This window comes from Catharus ustulatus, chromosome 32 (genome assembly GCF_009819885.2).
Source record: "Catharus ustulatus isolate bCatUst1 chromosome 32, bCatUst1.pri.v2, whole genome shotgun sequence".
Classification (NCBI taxonomy): Eukaryota; Metazoa; Chordata; class Aves; order Passeriformes; family Turdidae; genus Catharus; species Catharus ustulatus.
This window is the reverse complement of record NC_046252.1, coordinates 1,760,071-1,782,561: the sequence shown is the minus strand read 5'-3', so window position 1 is coordinate 1,782,561 and position 22,491 is coordinate 1,760,071. Positions and strand designations below refer to the sequence as shown.

The 22,491-nt window shown below is 53.6% G+C and overlaps 2 protein-coding genes across 3 annotated transcripts in view; one reads left to right on the top strand and one right to left on the bottom strand.

Annotated features, from left to right (window-relative positions):
• Window positions 1–47: 47 nt before the first annotated feature.
• Window positions 48–12,274, bottom strand: SLC3A2 (solute carrier family 3 member 2). Of its 2 annotated transcripts, none has more exons than XM_033083579.1 (10): window positions 12,221–12,274; window positions 10,886–11,369; window positions 8,984–9,160; window positions 7,851–7,945; window positions 7,697–7,765; window positions 5,431–5,495; window positions 2,852–3,044; window positions 1,848–1,985; window positions 1,399–1,458; window positions 48–628 (listed from the first exon to the last, which is right to left on the bottom strand). In XM_033083579.1, exons 1-10 carry the CDS (start codon window positions 12,257–12,259, stop codon window positions 293–295), a joined length of 1,656 nt encoding a protein of 551 aa, XP_032939470.1. In that variant the 5' UTR covers window positions 12,260–12,274; the 3' UTR covers window positions 48–292. The 2 variants fall into 2 exon arrangements, with proteins under 2 accessions (XP_032939470.1, XP_032939471.1); XM_033083580.1 differs by lacking the exon at window positions 12,221–12,274 and adding an exon at window positions 11,840–11,917.
• Window positions 12,275–12,593: 319 nt separating this feature from the next.
• The window catches only part of SART1 (spliceosome associated factor 1, recruiter of U4/U6.U5 tri-snRNP), a 36,121-nt gene continuing 26,223 nt past the window's right edge, over window positions 12,594–22,491 (top strand). The window contains exons 1-8 of the mRNA XM_033083625.1: window positions 12,594–12,913; window positions 13,290–13,341; window positions 13,470–13,525; window positions 15,112–15,238; window positions 17,131–17,236; window positions 18,777–18,854; window positions 20,103–20,202; window positions 21,505–21,644. Of these exons, the coding sequence (XP_032939516.1) occupies window positions 12,604–12,913; window positions 13,290–13,341; window positions 13,470–13,525; window positions 15,112–15,238; window positions 17,131–17,236; window positions 18,777–18,854; window positions 20,103–20,202; window positions 21,505–21,644 (969 nt within the window). The 5' untranslated portion in view covers window positions 12,594–12,603. The remainder of the gene's footprint in view (window positions 12,914–13,289; window positions 13,342–13,469; window positions 13,526–15,111; window positions 15,239–17,130; window positions 17,237–18,776; window positions 18,855–20,102; window positions 20,203–21,504; window positions 21,645–22,491) is intronic.

Sequence of the window (22,491 nt, the reverse complement as noted above, 5' to 3'; positions counted from 1 at the left end):
AAGCCTTAGGGGGACACTCAGACCCACCCAACACAGAAACAAAGACAGAAACACAAATGCAATTTATTTATTCAGTATTTGAGAGGTCCCCAAATCCCCCTAAGAACAGAAAGAGCAACCCCCAAAATGGAGTGTGGAGAGAAAGAAAGAAAACCCCAAAAAAGCGATTTTGGGGTGCAGTGAGTGGGATGAGAACCCAAAAAATGAGTGAGAGAGGGACCCCATCTCAAATGGGGGATCCAAGGCTGGTGGGGGAGGGGGTCAGTGCAGGTGTGGGGGGATGGGTTTGGGGTCACACAGGGCTGTAGGGGAAGCTGAGCAGAACCCCCTGGTGCCCTCCCACCCTGAGCTCCTCCAGCTGCACCTCCTGCTCCCCGGACCCCGCGGGGTCGGTGCTGAGGCGCAGCGAGGCTTTGGGGGGCAGGCTGGGCCCCTCGGGTTTGGGTTTGGAAGCAAAAGGTTTGAGTTCTTCCTTGTGGGGGTTGAGCACCAGCAGGAAACGCTCGTTCTGGTCCCAGGAGCGCAGGACGGCGACGGCCGAGCGTGTGGACACGGCCCGAGCCTCCCCCAGCAGCAGCGAGCGCTCGCGGGCCCGCAGCGAGGCCAGGGCCTTGCACAGATCCAGCTCCTGGGGTTGAGGAGGGGTCTGAGGTCAGGGGGGGCTGGGGGAGCCCCAAACTGAGCCTCGAGGGGAGGGGATGAGGTGCTGGCCCTTTAAGGGTTGCTGGTTGGTATTGCTCCTTTAAGGGTGCATTGCCCCTTTAAGAATTCATTGCCCTTTTAAGGGTGGCAATGCCCTTTAAAGATGGCATTCCTCTTTTAAAGACACATTACCCTAAAAAGCATATTATCTTTTTAAAGATGCATTATCCCTTTAAGAGTACACTGCCTTTTTAAGAATTCATTGCCTCTTTAAAGGTGTGTTGCCCCTTTAAGACTGCACTGCCCTTTTAAAGTGTATTACCCTCTTAAAAACACATTACCCTTTGAAAAGCACGTTGTTCCTTTAAGGGCACATTGCCCTTTTAAGGCCCTGTTGCCCTTAAATTTTAAAGGTGTATCAAGCTTTTAAAATCACATTACACTGTTATGGGCACATTGCCCTTTTAAGAGCGCATTACCGTTTTAAAATCACACTGCCTTTTTAAGAATGCGTTGCCCTTTTAAAGCTCTATTATCCTTTTAAAAGCGTATTACCCCTTTAGGGCTGCATTGCCCTTTTAAGACTGTATTGCCCTTTTAAGAAAAACGCAGTGACGCCGCTTTGTAGGCCCCGCCCACTAAAACGCTCCGCCCACAGGGGCGTGGTATTTTAAACCCCGCCCTCCAGACCATAAATGGAAATCAAAGCAACGACCCAAACAATCAGCTGTCAATCACACCCGAAGCCACGCCCACCTGTGAGCTGTTCCCGCCCTTTTCCACGCCCTCGATCCAGTCCCAGGGCATCGGCGGCAGCTGCGGCAAAAAACGCAGAAATTGGGGAGGGGGTGACCTAAAATCCCCCCCATGGGACCCCCCAGAACTGCCACAGCACCCAAAAACCCCCCCAAATCCCCTTCTGGTACCTGTTCATTTTTGGGGGGCCGTTTGAACCCCCCAAACCCTCTCCCACCCCCCCAGTTATACCTGTTCATTTTTGGGGGTCCATTCCAGCCCCCCAAATCCATCCCCAGTCCCTCCAAATCCACCCCCAGCCCCCCAAATCCTCCCCTAGACCCCCCAAAATCCTACTTCAGTCCCCCCAAACCCTCCCCTAATTCCCCCAACCCCCCCATTTGTACCTCTCCATTTTTGGGGGGACCATTTCAGCCCCCCTAACCCCCCCAAACCCCCCCTATTTTTACCTCTCCATTTTTTGGGGTCCTCTCCAGCCCCAGCTCGTCGCCGTAGCTCAGCACGGGGGTCCCGGGGAGCCCCCAGAGCAGCAGCAGCTGCTGCAGCCTCAGCTCGGGGCTCACCCACAGCTGCCACGGGGACCCCACCTGGGGACAGGCCCAGAGTCACCCCCAGACCCAAAAAAATCGGGGGGAGGGGGATTGGGGGGGGATTGGGGGTGTCATGAGGTTTTGGAGAGGTGGGGTGAGGATTGTGAGAAAGTTATTGGGGAATTGGGGGTGCTCAGGGGGGGTTTGGGGGTCCCAGGGTTCAGGACAGGGGGGAATTTGGGGTCTCAGGGGTTCAGGATTTGGGTCCCTGGGAGGATTTTGGGGTGCAGGGAAGCTCAGGGGGGTTTGGGGGTCCCAGGAGCTCAGGATTGGGAGGATTTGGGGTCTCAGGGGTTCAGGATTGGGGGGATTTGGGGATGCAGGGAAGATTTGGGGGTTCCCAAGCAGGATTTTGGGGCTCTTGCAGGGATTTTGGGGATCCCAAGGAGGATTTTGGTGTTCCCAGGGTGGATTTTGGGGCTCCTGAAGGGATTTTGGGTTTCCCAGGGAGGATTTTGGGGTTCCCAGGGAGGATTTTGAGGATCCCAGGGAGGATTTTAGGATCCCAGGGAGGATTTTGGGGATCCCAGGCAGGATTTTGGTGTTCCCAGGGAGGATTTTGGGATCCCAGGTAGGACTTTGAGGATCCCAGACAAGATTTTGGGGCTCCTGAAGGGATTTTGGGATTCCCAGGCAGGATTTTGGAGGTTCCAGGGAGGATTTTGGAATTCCTGAAGGGATTTTAGGGATCCCAGGCAGGATTTTAGGGATCCCAGGGAGGATTTTGGTGTCCCAGGGAAGTTTTTGAGGTTCCCAGGGAGGTTTTTGGGTTTCCAAGCAGGATTTTGGGGTTCCCAGGGTGAATTTTGGGGCTCCTGAAGGGATTTTGGGGATCCCAGGGAGGATTTTGGGGTCCCACTCACGCTCCATCCCAGCCCCACGGAGCTGTTGGAGCTGAGGAAGCCCAGCAGGCTCCCCAGGGCTCCCTGGGATGATTCCTGGTCGGGTTGAGGCTCCAGGAGTCGCTGCAGGAACGGCCCCAGCAGCAGCCGCGGCCCCCGGGGGTTGTGCAGGAGGTTCCAGGGCTCCTGCAGGCGAGTGCCCCCCACCAGCACCCTGAAACGGGGGGGGACACCCCAAAAATGGGGAGAGAAAGTCAGGGGAGCACCCCAAAAATCAGGAGAAAGGACAAAGTCAGGGGAGCACCTCAAAAAATAGGGTGGAAAAGGTGAGAGCACCCCAAAAATGGAGACAGCAAGGTCAGGGGAGCACGTCAAAAAATAGGGTGGAAAAGGTGAGAGCACCCCAAAAAATCAGGAGAAAAAGTCAGGGGAGCACCTCAAAAATGGAAGCAGTAAGATCAGGGGAGCACTCCAAAAATGGGGAGAGAAAGTCAGGGGAGCACCTCAAAAATTGAGACAGCAAGGTCAGGGGAGCACCCCAGAAATGGGGGAGAAAAGTCAGGGGAGCACCTCAAAAAATCAGGAGAAAAAGTCAGGGGAGCACCCCAAAAAATGGGGGGAGGAAGTCAGGGGTGAACACCCTCAAAAATGGGGAGAGGAAAGTCAGGGGAGCACCCCAGAAACAGGGGGAAAGGTGATGGGAGCACCCCAAAAATCAGGGGAAAAAGTCAGGGGAGTACCCCAAAAAATGGGAGGGAAAGTCAGGGGAGCACCCCAAAAACGGGGGGGAAAAAGGTGATGGGAGCACCCCAAAAATGAGGAGGGAAAATCAAGGGAGAGCCCTAAAAATAGGGAGGGAAAAAGTGATGGGAGCACCCCAAAAATGGAGAAAGAGTAAGGTCAGGGGAGCACCCCAAAAATGGGGGAGGAAAGGTCAGGGGAGCTCCCCAAAAATCAGGGGAAAACTCAGGAGAGCACCCCAAAAATAAAAGCAGTAAGGTCAGGGGAGCACCCCAAAAATGCTGGGGGAAATCAGGAGAGCACCCCAAAAATGGGGAGAGGGAAGGGGAGCACCCCAAAAAATGGGGGGAAAAAGTCAGGGGAGCACCCCAAAAAATGGAGGGAGGAAGTCAGGGGTGCACCCCAAAAATGGGGAGAAAAAGTCAGGGGAGCACCTTAAAAATCAGGGGGGAAATCACAGAAGCACCCCAAAAATGGGAAGGGAAAGTCAGGGGTGCACCCCAGAAATGGGGAGCAAAAAATCAGGGGTGCACCCCAAAAATGGGGAGAGAAAGTCAGGGGAGCACCCCAAAAATGGAGACAGCAAGGTCAGGGGAGCACCTCAAAAAATAGGGTGGAAAAGCTGAGAGCACCCCAAAAATACAGGGGAAAAACTCAGGGGAGCACCCCAAAAAATGAGGAGGGGAAAGTCAGGGGAGCACCCCAAAAATGAGGAGGGAAAAGTCAGGGGAGCACCCCAAAAACGGGGGGGAAAAAGGTGATGGGAGCACCCCAAAAAATGAGGAGAAATCAGGGGAGAACCCTAAAAATGGGGAGAGGAAGGGCAGGAGAGCACCCCAAAAATTATGGGAAAAATCAAGGGAACACCCCAAAAATGGAAACAGTAGGATCAGGGAAGCACCCCAAAAATGGAGGGGAAAAAGTCAGGGGAGCACCCCAAAAATTGGGAGCAGAAAGTCAGAGCACTCCAGGCAGTTTTTGGGATGTTTTTTGGGGTGCTCAGGAGTTTTGGGGATGTTTTTTGGGGCTCTCAGGCAGTTTTTGGGATGTTTTTTGGGGGGTCTCAGGCAGTTTTTGGGATGTTTTTTGGGGGGTCTCAGGCAGTTTTTGGGATGTTTTTTGGGGTGCTCAGGAGTTTTTGGGATGTTTTTTGGGGTGCTCAGGAGTTTTTGGGATGTTTTTTGGGGTGCTCAGGCAGTTTTTGGGATTTTTTTTGGGGGTCTCAGGCAGTTTTTGGGATGTTTTTTGGGGGATCTCAGGCAGTTTTTGGGATGGTTTTTGGGGTGCTCAGGCAGTTTTGGGGCTGTTTTTTGGGGGTCTCAGGCAGTTTTTGGGATGTTTTTTGGGGTGCTCAGGAGTTTTTGGGATGTTTTTTGGGGGTCTCAGGCAGTTTTTGGGATGTTTTTTGGGGTGCCCAGGGAGTTTTTGGGATGTTTTTTGGGGTGCTCAGGGAGTTTTTGGGATGTTTTTTGGGGTTCTCAGGCAGTTTTTGGGATGTTTTTTGGGGCTCTCAGACAGTTTTTGGCATGTTTTTTGGGGTGCTCAGGCAGTTCTGGGGCTGTTTTTTGGGGTGCTCAGGAGTTTTTGGGATGTTTTTTGGGGGTCTCAGGGAGTTTTAGGGCTGTTTTTGGGGGTCTCAGGCAGTTTTTGGGATGTTTTTGGGGTGCTCAGGAGTTTTGAGGTTGTTTTTTGGGGGTCTCAGGCAGTTTTTGGGATGTTTTTGGGGTGCTCAGGAGTTTTTGGGATGTTTTTTGGGGGTCTCAGGCAGTTTTTGGGATGTTTTTGGGGTGCTCAGGAGTTTTTGGGATGTTTTTTGGGGGTCTCAGGCAGTTTTTGGGATGTTTTTTGGGGGTTCAGACCTGTCCACCCCGCTGGGGCTCTGCTGCTGCTCCGTCAGGTTCCTCCACTCGGCCACCAGCGAGGGCTGGGGGGGCACAGGGGGGGTCAGGACCCCCCAAATCTGCCCCAAACCCAACCCTGAACCCCAAAATCTGACCCTGAACCCCAAAATGTGCCCCTGAACCCCCAAATCTGCTCCAATCCCAGCCCCAAACCCCCCAATTCTGATCCTGAAACCCCAAAATCTGCCCCTGAAACCCCAAATTCTGCCCCAATCCCAACCCCAAACCCCCCAATTCTGCTCCTGACACCCCAAATTCCCCCCAATTCCACCACAACCCCCCCAAATCTGCCCCTGAACCCCCCAAACCCACCCCTGACACCCCCAATTCTGCCCCTGAACCCCTCAAATCTGCCCTTGAAACCCCCAAATCTGCACAAACCCCCCAAATTCTGCCCCTGAACCCCCCAAATCCACCCCAAACCCCAAATTCTGCCCCTGAGCCCCCCAATTCTGCCTCTGAACCCCCAATTCCGCCCCAAAGCCCCCCAAATCTGCCCCAACCCCACCCCCAAAGCCCCCTAATTCCACCCTAAACCCCCCAATTCTGCCCCAATCCCCCAAATTCTGCCCCAACCCTTCTTAATCCTACCCCAAAGACCCCAAATTTTCCCCTCAATTCCACCCCAAACCCCCCCCATCCTTCCTGACCCCCCCAAATCTGCCCCAAACCCACCCATGACACCCCCAAATCTGCCCCTGAACCCCAAAATCTGCCCCTGAAACCCCAAATTCTGCCCCAATCCCAGCCCCAAACCCCCCCAATTCTGCTCCAGACACCCCAAATTCTGCCCCAAATTCCACCACAACCCCCCCAAATCTGCCCCTGAACCCCTCAAATCCACCCCAAACCCCAAATTCTGCCCCTGAACCCCCCAAATCTGCCCCTGAACCCCCAAATTCTGCTCCTGACACCCTAAATCTGCCCCTGAACCCCCCAATTCCCCTGAATCCCCCAATTCTGCCCCAATCCCCCAAATTCTACCCCAAACCCCCCCCAATTCTCCCCTCAATTCCACCCCAAACCCCCCCAATCCTGCCTGACCCCCCCAAATCTGCTCCAATATCCCCCCCAAAATCTGCCCCAATCCCCCCAAACCTGCCCCTGACACCCCAAATCTGCCCCTGAACCCCAAAATCTTCCCCAACTCCTCCCAATTCTGCCCCTGAACCCCCAAATCTGCCCTTGAAACCCCCAAATCTGCACAAACCCCCCAAATTCTGCCCCTGACACCCCCAATTCTGCCCCAATCCCGCCTGACTCCCCCCAAATCTCCTAAAATCCCCCCAAATTTACCCCAACCACCCCAATTCTGCCCAAATATTCCCCCAGTTCTGCCCCTGACACCCCAAATCTGCCCCTGAACCCCCCAATTCCACCCCAAACCCCCCAATTCTGCCCCAAACCCACCCCTGAACCCCCCAAACCCGCCCCTGAACCCCCCAAATCTGCCCCTGAACCCCCAAATTCTGCTCCTGACACCCTAAATCTGCCCCTGAGCTCCCCAATTCCCCTGAATCCCCCAATTCTGCCCCCAATCCCACAAATCCTACCCCAAAGACCCCCAATTCTCCCCTCAATTCCACCCCAAACCCCCCCAATCCTGCCTGACTCCCCCAAAATCTGCTCCAATCCCCCCCAAAATCTGCCCCTGACACCCCAAATCTGCCCCTGAACCCCAAAATCTGCCCCTGAAACCCCAAATTCTGCTCCAATCCCAGCCCCAAACCCCCCAATTCTGCTCCTGACACCCCAATTCTGCCCCTGAACCCCCAAATCTGCCCCAAACTCACCCCTGACACCCCCAAATCTGCCCCTGAAACCCCAAAATCTGCCCCAATCCCAGCCCCAAACCCCCCAATTCTGCTCCAGACACCCCAAATTCTGCCCCAAATTCCACCACAACCCCCCCAAATCTGCCCCTGAACCCCCCAAATCTGCCCCTGACACCCCCAATTCTGCCCCAATCCTGCCTGACTCCCCCAAATCTCCTAAAATCCCCCCAAATTTACCCCAACCACCCCAATTCTGCCCAAATCCCTCCCAGTTCTGCCCCTGACACCCCCAAATCTGTCGAAATCCCCGCCTCAATTCCACCCCAAACCCCCCAATTCTGCCCCAAACCACCTGAGCCCCCCCAAATCTGCCCCAATCCCCCCCAAAATCTGCCCCAAATTCCCCCCAATTCCACCCCAACCCCCCCAGTTGTGCCCCCTCCCCTCACCTGCAGCTCCTCAATCCCATCCAGGAAGATCCCAGCGATGTCCTGGCTCAGCCAATGCTTCAGGGCATTCTGGGGGGGGGCACAGGGGGGGTCAGGGGGGACCCCAAAACCCCAAACCCCCACCCCAGACCCCCCCCAAATCCCCCAGACCCACCTTGACCTCCTGCTGCACCTCAGGGTCCTTGGCTGCCTCCCCCCAGACAGGACCCCCAGAGGGGTTTGGGGTCAGGTCCAGAATCACCTTCAGCCCTGGGGGGGGAAATTTGGGGGGTTCAGGGCACCCCCAAACCCTCCCCAGCACCAGAGACCCCCCCTCAATTTAAAAAGTTCTTCTTGCCCCTCCTGGCACCCCCAAATTCAGCCCCACCCCCCCATTACCAACCTTTGCTTCCCCAAAATTTGGGGTGTTCCTCCCCAAACCCCTCAAAATTTGGGGTTCCCTTTCAATCCTGTGATTTCCCCTCCCCCAAATTTGGGGTCTCAATCCACTTTGCCCCTCCCCATACTCATGATTTTATCCCCAAATTTTGGGGTTCTTCTCCCCTGTATCCCCCTCCCCTCACTCTGGATCTTTCCCCACCCAAATTTTTGGGGTCCTCACCCCATTTTTGGGTTCCCCATCCCATTTTTTGTGGTCCCCACCCCATTTTTGGGGTCCCCCACTCCATTTTTGGGTTCCTCATCCCAATTTTGAGGTGCCCCACCCCATTTTTGGGTTCCTCATTCAATTTTTAGATTCCCCACTCCATTTTTGGTGTGTCCCCATTCAATTTTTGGGGTCCCCAATTCCATTTTTGGGGTCCCCATCCCATTTTTTGGGGTCCCCACTCCATTTTTTGGAATCCCCACTCCATTTTTTGGAATCCCCACTCCATTTTTGGTGTTCCCCATTCCATTTTTGGGTTCCCCATTCAGTTTTCGGGGTCCCCATTCCATTTTTGGGGTCCCCATCCCGTTTTGGGGGGTCCCCATTCCATTTTTTGGAGTCCCCATCCCATTTCTAAGGTTCCCCATCCCATTTTGGGGTTCCTCATCCCATTTTTTGGGGTCCCCATTCCATTTTTTGTAATCCCCATCCCATTTTTGGGTGCCCCCATCCCATTTTTGGATTCCCCACCCCATTTTTGAGTCCCCACTCCATTTTTTTGGGGTCCTCCTCCCATTTTTGTGGTCCCCATCCCATTTTTAAGGTCCCCCACCCCATTTTTGGGTTTCTCCACCCCATTTTTTGGGGTCCCCATTCAATTTTTGGAGTCCCCACTCCATTTTTGGGGTCCCCATCCCCACCTTTGTCCTTGGCAGCCGCCAGCAGGGCTTTGAAATCCTGCATGGAGCCCAGGGCTGAGTCCAGCTCCTTCAGGGGGGGAATTTTGGCCTCTGCAGATTTTTGGGGGTACACAGGGCCCAGCAGCAGCCCCCCCACCTGCAGCTTCTCCTTCAGGTACCCCAAACGATTCTCCACACCTGGAGGGGAAGGGAAAAGGGGGTGAGCCCCAAATCTGAGCCACAAAATCCTCCCAGGAATCCCCAGAGATCCCAAAAAAAGTGATGGAGAGCCCAAAAATCCCACCCTGACACCCCAAGAATCTCACCTTGGCACCCCAAAATCTCACCTTGACACCCCAAAATCTCACCCTGACACCCCAAAATCTCACCCTGACACCCCAAAATCTCACCCTGACATCCAAAATCTCACTCTGGCACCCCAAAATCCCACCCTGACACCCCAAAATCTCACCCTAGCAACCCAAAATCTCACCCTGGCACCCAAAAATCCCAACCTGACACCCAAAATCTCACCCTGACAACCCAAAATCTCACCCTGACACCCCAAAATCTCACCTTGGCACCCAAAATCTCACCCTGGCACCCCAAAATCCCACCTTGACACCCCAAAATCTCACCTTGACAACCCAAAATCTCACCCTGACACCCCAAAATCTCACCTTGGCACCCAAAATCTCACACTGGCACCCCAAAATCCCACCTTGACACCCCAAAATCTCACCTTGATACCCCAAAAACAACCCAAGGGTCCCAAAAAGTCCTCCCAGAGTCCCAAAATCACCTCAGAGTTGGGGAATAAATCCAAATCCCCAAGATTTTGGGGGCCTCCTGAGGTTTTGGGGAATTCCCAGAGATCCTGAGCTCCCCTAAAAAGGGGAAGGATCCCCCAAAACTGGGTGGGACCCCCTAAAATTGCTGAGTCACATCTCCACCCCCAAGGCCTATGTCCTAAAAATCCCCTAAGGACCCTCTAAAATCCTTCAGGGACCCCCCAAACCCCTCCAGGGACCCCCAAAACAAAGCAGGGACCCCCCAAACCCCTCCAGGAACCCCCTCAAAAGCTCCTGCCACCCTCTGGGGACTCCTCCTATCCCCCAAAAATCCCCTAAGGACCCTCTAAAATCCTTCAGGGACCCCCAAAACCCTTCAGGGACCACCTCAAACCCCCTTGCCATGCTCTGGGGATTCATTCTACCCCCTGAAAACCCCCTAAGGACCCTCTAAAACTCTTCAAGGACTCCCCCAAAACCCTCCAGGGACCCCCCAAACCCAGCAAGTAACCCCCAAACTGTACCTGCCACCCTCTGAGGACTCTTTCTATCCCCTGAAAACCTCCTAAGGACCCTCTAAACCCCCCTAAATCCCCCATGGGACCCTCTAAAACCCTCCAGGGACCCCCCAAACCCCTTCAGGGACCACCCCAGACCCCCTGTCATCATCTGAGGACTCCTTCTATCTCCTGAAAACCCCGTAAGGACCCTCTAAACCCCCCTAAATCCCCCATGGGACCCTCTAGAACTCTCCAGGGAGCCCCCCAGACCTCCAGGTACCCCCAAACTGTACCTGCCACCCTCTGGGGACTCTTTCTATCCCCTGAAAACCCCCTAAGGACCCTCTCAACGGCCCTAAATCCCCCGTGGGACCCTCTAAAACCCTCCAGGGACCCCCCAAACTGTCCCTGCCACCCTCTGGGGACTCTTTCTATCCCCTGACAATCCCCTAAAGATCCTGTAAAACCCTTCAAGGACCCCCCTCAAACCCTTCAGGGACCCCCCAAACCCCCTGTAATCCTCTGGGGACTCCTCCTATCCCCTGACACCTCACTAAAGATCCTCTAAACCCTCCTAAATCCCCCTAAGGACCCTCTAAAACCCTTCAGGGACCCCCCAACCCCCTCCTCACCTTTCAGGTTTCCCCCGAAGGCTTTGGGGGGGGCTCTATAAAGCGCCCCCAGGTCCCACCAGTTCTTGTCGGGCAGGGGCTGGCAGCGAGGAGCCTGAGCCACGATAGCAGCAGCAGCCCCCAACATCCCGATCCAGCCCCCCCAAAACAACACGAGCAGCACCAGGCGGGCCCGGACCCAGAGCGGAGTCCCGGCCTCCCTCAGCAGCTCCTCCTTGCCCAGCCCCGTGAATTTGGGGCTCCCCGAAAGGCCGGGACCCCCCAAAGCCGCTTCCTCTTCTTCCTCCGGGGGGATTTTCATCACCAGCCCGTTCTTCTCGCCGCCAGGCCGCGATTCGGGCCCGGGGATGGGGTCTCGGTGCGGGGAGGGAGCCTGAGCGGGGGTCCCCGGCTCGGGGCCCGGCTCGGCCGCCGCCGCCATCGGCTCCTTCTCGGCCTCCAGCGCCGACAGCTCCAGCTCGCGGGGAGGGGATTCCGGATCCATCTGGGGAAAAAGGAGCTCGAAATGGGCAGGGGTTCCCTCAAAGGGTTTGGACTTTGTGCCTCAGCGGGGACTTTGAACCCCAACTCTGCCCTCAGCGGGCAAAGAGAGATCCAGGGGCGCTCCCCACAAGGCAAGATCTCATCGATATCTTCCTAAGGACCTCCCCCTAGCCACCCTAAAATGTTTTTGAAGGGTTTTCAAGCTCTTTTTGAGTATCTAACAACCCCCCCGCCCACCCCAAAACCCTCACGGGAGCCTCAGAATTTTCCCAGGCCTCGCGGCCTCCCGCAGTGCCTTGATAAGGCCTCGCCTTGAAGAACCAAATTCAGCCCTGGGGGGAATCCCGAGCCCTTCCCGCACACTCAAAGAACGCCTGGGCACCCCGATATTCTCGTGGAGAACGCAGAAACTGCTCGTGCTCCCCAGAAATTCCCCCCGGAGCCCGCACCCCCCTCAGGACCCCGCGCTACCTTCGCGCAGACCTCGTGACAGCAGCGGAAGGGGCTCGGCTCAGCCTTTTATAGCCTCGGAGCCACGCCCACCCGTGACAAAGCCACACCCCAGCCACGCCCACCCCCGCGCCCTGGACACGCCCCCCCGGCCACGCCCCCGGCGCCGCTGAGGCGCCCGGGCCGGGTGGATCAAAGGGCACGAGGCGGGGGGGGGCCGGACACGCCCCGGGGCGAACGGGGCGGGGCAGAGCCCCGGAGGGCGCGTTTTGGAGTCTCGGTCTCTCACCGTGGCTCAGCGAGACTCCAACTGTGGGGGTCGCGCCCTTTCCGTCTCCCGGAGGATTCTCGATGCCCTCGTCCTTTTCGGGGACCCCCCCATGCGCCGCCATTTTGCTGTACCCCAAATAGCCGCCATTTTGGTGTTATGAAAATTTCCATTCATCTTTGCCGGGCGCGGCCATTTTGTTGTACTCCGGGGGTGCGCTATTTACGGAGCCCCCAACTTGGCGGCCCGCACGGGGCCTCCTCACCGGGAGCCGCGTTGAAAGATCCCCGGTGCCTCTTACGGAGGTCTCCAGCCTTCGGTGGGGGGACTGGACGGCTGTACAATCACCCTGCTCCCCCCTTCCGCCCGCAGAATGGTTCATCCCACAGCACCCTCTCATTCCCGCCTATAGCTCGGCCAATCAGCACGGCGCTCCGCCGGAAGTAGCCGCGCACCGGAAGCGTCGCCGTGGTAACGACCGGAAGTTCCGCTCTCGCCCGGAAGTGGTGGCGCGGCCATGGGCGCCTCCAAGAAGCACCGGGAGCGCGGCGCGGCCGAGGGGACCGAGGAGACCCCGGGAGCGACCGGGACGGGCAGCGGCGGCAGCGCGGGGCGGACCCGCGAGCACCGCAAACACCGGCACCGCGGCGGGGAACGGCGCGGGAAGCGCAGCCGCTCCCGCGGGGAGCGCGGTGGCTCCGGGGGAGGCTCCGGTTCCTCCCGGCGCGGAGGCGCTGAGGAGCCCGGGAGGAGCGGCCATGGCCGGGGAGGCTCCGAGGGCGAGCGGAGAGCCAAGAGGGAGAGGAAGGAGGAGCGGGAGGAGGCCGGTGAGGGCACGGGGGAGGATGGGGAGGGCTTGGGAGGAATTTTGGGGGGGATTTGGGGGTGTCTGGAGGTGCTGGAGGTGATTTTGAGGGGATTTAGGGCGGTTTTGGAGTGTGGGGAGGGGGTCCCTGAGGAGATGGAGGCGATTTTGGGGCGCAATTAAAGAAATTTTGGGGGGTTTTGATACCCCTGGGGTTTGGGGGTGGCAGCTTTGGATGGGGGAGCCCCCTGAGGGAATTTGGGGAGGGATTTTGGGGGGGCTAAAAGGAATTTTTGGGGGGCTAAAGGGGAATTTGGGACCTATGATTGGCATTTGGGTGCATGAAGAGTTCTTCTCACCCAAATTAATTACCAATAACTCATTAATTATCTCCTCAGCACCTCCCAAATCCGCAGCAGGCGAATCTTCCCTGAGCGTGGAAGAAACCAAGTGAGACCCCCCTCTTCTTTTACCTAAATCCCCCCAAAATTTGGGGTCCTCCCAGCCCAAAAATAAAACCCTGAGACCCCAAAAAAACCCCAGGGACCCTTCTGGACCCCCCTTTTTATTTTTCTCAGTAAACTCCGCGCCAAGCTGGGGCTGAAGCCGCTGGAAACGAGCACGGCCAAGAAAGGTGAGGAGGGGTCCTGGGTTTGGGGTTTTGGGATGTTTGGGGTTGGGTTTTGGGGTTCTGCAGCTGATTTTTGGGGTGCCCAGGGTTGATTTTTTGGGGTGTTCTGGGCCGAGTTTATGCCTAATATTTGGAGTGTCCAGGAATTAATTTTGAGGCCGATTTCAGGCACGATTTGGGATGTTCAGTTTAATTTTGGGGCTGATTTTAGGTTTAATATTTGAACTTCTTGGGGCTGATTTTGGGGCTAATTTCAGGCCTGATTTGGGGTGCCCAGGGCTGATTTTTGGGGTGTTCTGGGCCGATTTTGGAGCCAGTATTTGGAGTGTGCAAAGATTGATTTTGGGGCTGATTTCAGGCCTGATTTGGGATGTTTGGAGTTAATTTTGGGGCTGATTTGGGGGTGCCCTTGGGCTGATTTTGGGGTTGATTTTTTGCTGATTTTGGGGCCTATTTTGTTTTGCCTTTGGGCCGATTTCTGGGCTGATTTTGGGGTGTCCTGAAGCTGATTTGGGGCCTGGTTTTTGGGGTGCCCTGGGGCTGATATTGGGCCTGTTTTGTGCTGATTTTTGCCTAATTTTGGGGTTCCCTGGGGCTGGTTTGGGGCCTGATTTTGAGGTGCCTTGGGCCTGATTTTGGCTTGTTTTGGGGTGCCCTGGAGCTGATTTTGGGGCCAATTTTGGGGCTGATTTTGGGCCTGTTTTCAGCTGGGTTTGGGGCTGATTTTTGACCGATTCTGGGGCTGTTTTGGGCTGATTTTGGGCCTGATATTTGGCCTGTTTTGGGGTGCCCTGGGATTCATTTTTGGCTGATTTTGAGGCTGATTTTGAGGCTGATTTTTGCCTGTTTGGGGCTGATTTTTGGCCCCTTTTTTTTGACTGATTTTGTGACTGATTTTTGGCCTGTTTCGGGCTGATTTTGGGGCTGTTTTAGGTGCCCTGAGGCTGATTTTTGGCTGATTTGGGGCCTGATTTTGTGGTGCCCTGGGGCTGATTTTTGCCTGTTTTTGGGGCTGATTTTTGCCTGTTTTTGGGGCTGATTTTTGCTTGTTTTTGGGGCTGATTTTTGCTTGTTTTTGGGGCTGATTTTGGCCTGTTTTTGGGGCTGATTTTGGCCTGTTTTTGGGGCTGATTTTGGCCGATTTTGGGGCTGATTTTGGCCTGATTTTTGACTGATTTTGGCTGTTTTGGAGCTGATATTTATTTGTTTTTTGGCTGTCCCCCTGAGCAGAGGCTGGCACCAAGGAGGAGCCCGTGGCAGCCGAGCTGATCAATCCCCTGGCGCTGCTTTTGGGGCTGATTTGGGGCTTGTTTTGGGCTGATTTTTATCTGTTTTCAGCTGGGTTTGGGGCTGTTTTGGGGTGCCCTGGAGCTGATTTTGGGGCTGATTTTTGTCTGTTTTTTGGCTGCTCCCCCAAGCAGAGGCTGGCACCAAGGAGGAGCCCGTGGCAGCCGAGCTGATCAATCCCCTGGCGCTGATTTTGGGGCTGATTTTGGCCGTTTTTGGGGCTGATTTTTGGTTGATTTTTGGCTGATTTTGGCTGTTTTGGAGCTGATATTTATTTGTTTTTTTGCTGTCCCCCCATTCAGAGGCTGGCACCAAGGAGGAGCCCGTGGCAGCCGAGCTGATCAATCCCCTGGCGCTGCGGCAGCGCGAGGAGATCCGAGAGAAGCTGGCGGCGGCCAAGGAGAAACGGCTGCTCAACCAGAAACTGGGGTACGGGGGGGTTTGGGGGGGTTAGAGGGGGTTGGGGAAGGGATTGGGGGGGCTTTAAAGAGGATTTGAAGGGGTTGGAAAAGGGATTGGGGGGATTTAAAGGGGATTTAGAGGGGTTGGAAGGGGGATTTAGGGGGTTTAAAGGGGGTCTGGGGGGCTTTAAAGGGGATTTATGGGGGGTTTAAAGAGAATTTGGGGGGGTTGAAAGGGACTTATGGGGTTTTAAAGGGGATTTATGGGGGTTCAAAGGGATTTGTGAGGGGTTTAAAGGGGGTCTGGGGGGTTTTAAAGAGGATTGGGGGAGGTTTAAAGGGGATTTAGGGGGACTGGGGGAGGAATTGGGGGGGTTTAAAGAGGATCTGGGGGGTTTTAAAGGGGATTGGGGGGTTTAAAGGGGGTCTGGGGTGGTTTAAAGGGGGTTGGGGGGATTTGAAGGGGGTCTGGGGGGACTTTAGAGGTGATTTGGGGGGGTTTAAAGGGGATTTATGGGGGGTTTTAAAGGGGATTTGTGGTTTTAAAGGGGGTTTGGGGGGATTTAAAGGGGATTTGAGGGGGCTTCAGAGGGGATTGGGAGGATTTAAAGGGGATTTAGGGGGGTTGGGAGGGGGATTTAGGGGCTTTAAAGGGGGTTTGGGGGGGTTTAAAGGGGATTGGGGGGATTTAAAAGGGGTCTGGGGCTGTTGAGAGAAAGATATGTGGGGGTTTGAAGGGGATTTGGGGGGGCTTTAGAGGGGACTTGGGGGGTTTGAAGGGGATTTAGGGGGGATTAAAGGGGATTTGGGGGGGTTAAAGGGGTCTGGGGGACTTTGAAGGGGATTTGGGGGGAATGGGAGAGAGTTTGGGGGGGTTGGGAGGGGATTTGGGGGGGTTTAAAGGGGATTAAAGGGGTCTGGGGGATTTAAAGGGGATTTAGGGGGGATTAAAGGGGATTTAGGGGGTTTGGGAGAGGGAATTTGGGGTATGGGAGGGGGTTTGAGGGGATTTGAAGGGGATTTGAGGGGGTTTAAAGGGGGACTGGGGAGGTTTAAAGTGGATTTAGGGGGGATTAAAGGAGATTTTTGGGGGGGTTTTAAAGGGGATTTTTGGGGATTTAAAGGGCATTTAGGGGGATTTAAAGGGGATTTGGGGGGGGTTTAAAGGGGATTTTTGGGGTCTGGGAGGGGGATTCAGGAGGGATTGGGGATTTTTGGGGGGATTTAGGGAGAGTTTGGGGGAGGTTGGGAGGGGGATTGGGGGGAATTTGGGGGCTGGGGGAAGGATTTGGGGGGGCTGGGAGGGGATTTGGGGAGAATTTGGGGGAAATTTGGGGTGTTTGGGGAAGTTGGGAGGAAATTTGGGGAGATTGGGAGGGGGTTTGGGGGAATTTGGGGAAATTTCAGGGATCTTAGGGGAGGATTTGGGGGAAATTTGGGAAAAATTGGGATTTTTTGGGGGGGCTGGGAGTGATTTTGGGGTGATTTGGGAGGAATTTGGGGGGATTTTGGGAGGAATTTGGGAAAAATTGGGGGATTTTGGGGAATTTTGGGTGAATTTGGGGGTCTCAGGAAAAATTTGGAATTTTGGGGCAGAACTGAAAAAATTTTAAAAAAATTTTGGATGGAGTTAGAACAAATTTGGAAACAATTTGTACCCACCCAGGATGGAATATTTTAGGATTTGAAGGGCAGGAATTAAAATTTTTGGGATGAAATTCAAACCCAGGAGGGAAATTTTGCGGTGCAAAAAAAAATTTTGGTTCAGAATTCAAAGAAGAAAAAAAAATTAAATTTAAGAGCGCTGATAAAAAATGAAATTTTAGGGAGTGGAAAATAATCCAGGAATAATTTGGGGGTTCAAGGTGAATTTTTAGAGGTTTGGGGAATCCCAAAATTTGATTTTTTTGCCCCACAAAGGAAGGTGAAGACGCTGGGGGAGGAGGAGCCGTGGCTGGACGACGCGGCCGCGTGGATCGAGCGCAGCCGCGCGCTGCAGAGGGAGAAGGAGCTGGCGGAAAAAAGGGTGAGGAAAACCAAAAAAATGAAAAAAAAAATCCTAAAAAAACCAAAAAATCATAAAATCCTAAAAAAGCCCCAAACTGTCCCAATTTCAGCACAAAATCAGCGGGTTAAACCCAGTTTTTGGGGGTTTTACAGCTGAAAATTTGATTTTTTAAAATTTTTTTTAAATTTTTTTGGGTTTTTTTTAAAATTTTTTTTGGAATTTTTTTGGATATTTTTGGGATTTTTTTTGGAATTTTTTGGGAATTTTTTGGGATTTTTTTTAATTTTTTTTAGGTTTTTTGGTTTTTGTTTTGTTTTTTTTGGATATTTTTGGGGAATTTTTTGGATTTTTTTTATTTTTTTTTTTATTTTTTTGGATTTTTTTTAATATTTTTGGGATTTTTTGGGGGGATTTTTTGGGAATTTTTTGGGAATTTTTTTGATTTTTTTGGAGTTTTTGTTTAGTTTTTTGGATTTTTTTGATTTTTTAAATATTTTTGGGATTTTTTTGGGGGCTTTTTTGGGAATTTTTTGGGAATTTGTTTGGATTCTTTTTGATTTTTTTTTATTTTTTTGGGGGTTTTTTTGATTTTTTTTTATTTTTTGGGAATTTTTTTGGGGATTTTTTGGGAATCTTTTGGGAATTTTTTTGGATATTTTTTGATTTTTTTATTTTTTTTGGGGATTTTTTTGGAATTTTTTTTAATTTTTAAATTTTTTTTATTTTTTTGGATTTTTTTATTTTTTGGATTTTTTTTATTTTTTGGGGATTTTTGGGGGGATTTTTTTTTATCTTTCGGGATTTTTTGGGGGATTTTTTTATTTTTTTCTGATTTTTTTGATTTTAAATTTTTTTACATTTTTTTGGGGTGTGTTTTCACTCAAAATTCTGATTTTTATCTGGAGTTGTGGAGTGACTGAAAATTTTGTGTTAAATTTCAGGATTTTTAGTTAAAAGTTTTCTAAATATTAAAGGTGTTGGGAGTTGAATTTTTCCTCTCAAAAAATTTTTCTGGTTGAAATTCAGGATTTTTTAAAATTTCAATTTGCTGCCCAAAATTTTGAATTTTTATTTTAATTATTAATTAAAAAAATTAAACTATTTTAAGTTATATTTTAATTATTCAAGTTATTTTTAGCTTTTAATTTTTTTAAAAAAATTAAGTTTTAAATATTATTTTAAATTTTTAAAAGTTACTTGAAATTTTTAAGTTTTTTTTTTTATTATTTTTGTGTTAAATTTTTTATGAGTGTTGCTAAAATCCAGGGGTGTCCCAGTATCCATACTGGTTTAACTGGGAGTGTCCCCAGGGTGTCCCCATTTTGTCCCCAGTGTGTCCCCAGTTTGTCCCCAGCCTGTCCCAGTGCCCCCAGTGTCCAGACTGGTTTAACTGGGAGCTCTCAGGGTGTCCCCAGTGTGTCCCCAGCCTGTCCCAGTTTGTCCCCAGCCTGTCCCAGTTTGTCCCAGTCCCATACTGGTTTAACTGGGAGCTCTCAGGGTGTCCCCAGCCTGTCCCAGTTTGTCCCAGTCCCATACTGGTCTAACTGGGAGCCCTCAGGCCCGGCTGCTGGAGGAGATGGATCAGGAGTTCGGGATCAGCCCCCTGGTGGAGGAGGAGTTCCAGCGGCGCCGCAGGGTGAGGGGACAGGGGACATTATTGGGGACATTATTGGGGACATTGGGGACATGGAGGGGGTTGAGGACATTGAGGGGATTGGGGACATTGAGGGGACATTGGGGGGATTGGGGGATTGAGGGGACATTGGGGGGATTGGGGACAGTGGGGACAGCTTGGGGAGTGGGGACATGGAGGGGACATTGGGGACATTGGGGGGATTTGGGGACATGGAGGGGACAGTGGGGACATTGAGGGGGTTGGGGACATTGGGGGGGATTGGGGACAGTGGGGACATTGAGGGGGTTGGGGACATTGGGGGGGATTGGGGACAGTGGGGACATTGGGGACAGCTTGGGAGGATTAGGGACATTGAGGGGACATGGGGGACAATGGAGACATTGCATTGGGGACAGATTGGGGACATTGGGGGGATTGGGGACATTGAGGGGACATTGGGCGGTTTGGGACAGCGGGAACAACTTGGGGAGATTGGGGGATTGGGGACATTGGGGACATTATTGGGGACATTGGGGGATTGGGGACAGGAAGAGGCATTGGGGGGATTGGGGACATTGGGGACAGCTTGGGGACATTGGGGGACATTACTGGGGACAGTGGAGACATTATTGGGGACATTGGGGGGACATTGGGGAGTTCAGGACATTGAAGGGATTGGGGACAGTATTGGGGACATTTGGGGGATTGGGGACATTGAGAGGACATTGAGAGGACATTGGGGACAGTGGGGACATTGGGGAATTGGGGACATCATTGGGGTAGGGGGGACATTGTGGTGACCTTGGTGACATTGATGACATGTTGGTGACACTTTGGTGACATTGGTGTCCCCAGGAGCGTTACAGCGCCCGGGACCTGCAGGGACTGACGGTGGGGACAGTGTGGGGACATTGATGTCATGTTGGTGACATTGGTGACACTTTGGTGACACTGGTGACATTATTGTCCCCCCAGGAGCGTTACAGTGCCCGGGACCTGCAGGGACTGACCGTGGGGGCAGTGTGGGGACATTGCATGACATGTTGGTGACATTGATGTCGTGTTGGTGACATTGATGTCATGTTGGTGACACTGGTGACACATTGGTGACATTGGTGACACGTTGGTGACATTATTGTCCCCCCAGGAGCGTTACAGCGCGCGGGACCTGCAGGGACTGACGGTGGGGACAGTGTGGGGACATTGGTGACATGTTGGTGACACTGGTGACACACTGGTGACACGTTGGTGACATTATTGTCCCCCCAGGAGCGTTACAGCGCCCGGGACCTGCAGGGACTGACGGTGGAGCACGACCCGGCCTCGATCCCCGAGGGACAAACGCTGGTGCTGACCCTCAAGGACAGGGGTCAGTGGGGACATTGGGGACATTGGGGACATTGGGGACACTGGGGACATGGGGACATTGGGGTGGGACGGGGGGCACAGCGGGGCGGGATTGTCCCCAAGGGTCACAGGGCAGTGTCCATGGCGGGTGTGGTGTCTGCGCCTGGACCGAGGTGTCCCCTTTGTCCCTGTCCCCTCCCAGTGTCCGCTGTCCCCTGTGTCCCCTCAGTGTCCCCGTGTCCCTGCTGTCCCCCTCTGTCTCTGTGTCCCCTCACTGTCCCCTCACTGTCCCCTGTCCCCCCAGGTGTCCTGGACTCAGGCGAGGACATGGTGTCCCCTGTGTCCCCGCTGTCCCCTGTGTCCCCTCACTGTCCCTGTCCCCTCACTGTCCCTGTCCCCTCACTGTCCCCTGACTGTCCCCAGGTGTCCTGGACTCTGGCGAGAACGTTCTGTCCCCACTGTCCCCATTGTCCCCTCACTGTCCCCTGTGTCCCCCCAGGTGTCCTGGACTCTGGCGAGGACGTTCTGTCCCCTGTGTCCCCATTGTCCCCTCCCTGTCTCCTCACTGTCCCCTGTCCCCCCAGGTGTCCTGGACTCAGGCGAGGATGTTCTGTCCCCATTGTCCCCTCACTGTCACTGTCCCCGTTGTGCCGTGTGTCCCTTCACTGTCCCCTCCCTGTCCCCCCACTGTCCCCTCACTGTCCCTGTCCCCCCAGGTGTCCTGGACTCTGGCGAGGACGTTCTGTCCCCACTGTCCCCTCACTGTCCCTGTCCCCATTGTCCCCTGTGTCCCCACTGTCCCCTCACTGTCCCTGTGTCCCCAGGTGTCCTGGACTCCGGCGAGGACGTTCTGTCCCCACTGTCCCCTGTGTCCCCATTGTCCTCTCACTGTCCCCATTGTCCCCTCACTGTCCCTGTCCCCAGGTGTCCTGGACTCTGGCGAGGACGTTCTGTCCCCTGTGTCCCCTCACTGTCCCCACTGTCACTGTCCCCAGGTGTCCTGGACTCCGGCAAGGATGTTCTGTCCCCATTGTCCCCTGTGTCCCCTGTGTCCCCTCACTGTCCCTGTCCCCAGGTGTCCTGGACTCGGGCGAGGACGTTCTGTCCCCTGTGTCCCCACTGTCTCCTCACTGTCACTGTCCTGTCACTGTCCCCTCACTCTCCCCTCACTGTCCCTGTCCCCTCACTGTCCCCATTGTCCCCTGTGTCCCCATGTCCCCTCACTGTCCCTGTCCCCAGGTGTCCTGGACTCTGGCGAGGACGTTCTGTCCCCTGTGTCCCCTCACTGTCCCCATGTCCCCTCACTGTCCCCATGTCCCCCCAGGTGTCCTGGACTCGGGCGAGGACGTTCTGGAGCAGGTGGCGCTGGCGGCGGCGGCCAAGGCGCGCGAGGATCAGGAGCTGCGGCGGCGCCGCCCCCCCTACGAGCCCTACGGCGAGGAGGAGCCCGGCCCCGCCCCGCAGGTCACCGCCTGTCGCGACATATCGCGACATCACATCACGATATGCGGCTGGGAACCACGATTTAACTCGAGTATCGCAATATATCGTGACATCACATCACGATATGCGGCTGGGCATCGCGATATAGCGTGTGTTCAACTCTTATATCGCGATATATCGTGACACTGCATCACGATATGCGGGTGGGCATTGTGATATAGCGTGTGTTCAACTCTTATATCGCGATATATCATGACATCACATCACGATATGCAGCCGGGCATTACGACACGTGTGATCTCATGTATCGTGATATATCATGACATCACGTTGCGATACGTTGCTGCATATCGCGATATAGTCAATACATGGAGATGTATCAATTAATATTGCTTGATATTGTGATGTATCGCCGATATATCACAGTATATTGGTTGATATCGTTGGGTGCAACAACACATTGGTTGGTGTGTCGCGATATATTGGTTCATATCACAACATGTTGGTTCATATATCGTGATATATCAATGTCACGACACGTCGGTGCATATATTGTGTAATACCAGTTGATGTTGCGATATATTGTGACATATGGATATATCATGATATATCAGCTGGTATCGGTTGTTATCACGACGTGTTGTTGGTATATCGCGATAATTAGCCAGCGTTGCTCAATGTCGCAATGTGTAGGTGTATCTTGATATATCAGTTGATATTGTGATGTATCGCGAATATATCACGATATATCGGTCAATATAGCTTGATGTCACGATATATCACTCAGCATCACTTGATATCGTGACATACCAGTGACTATATTGTGATATATGGGTCGGTGTCACGACGTACCATGACGTGTCAGCCG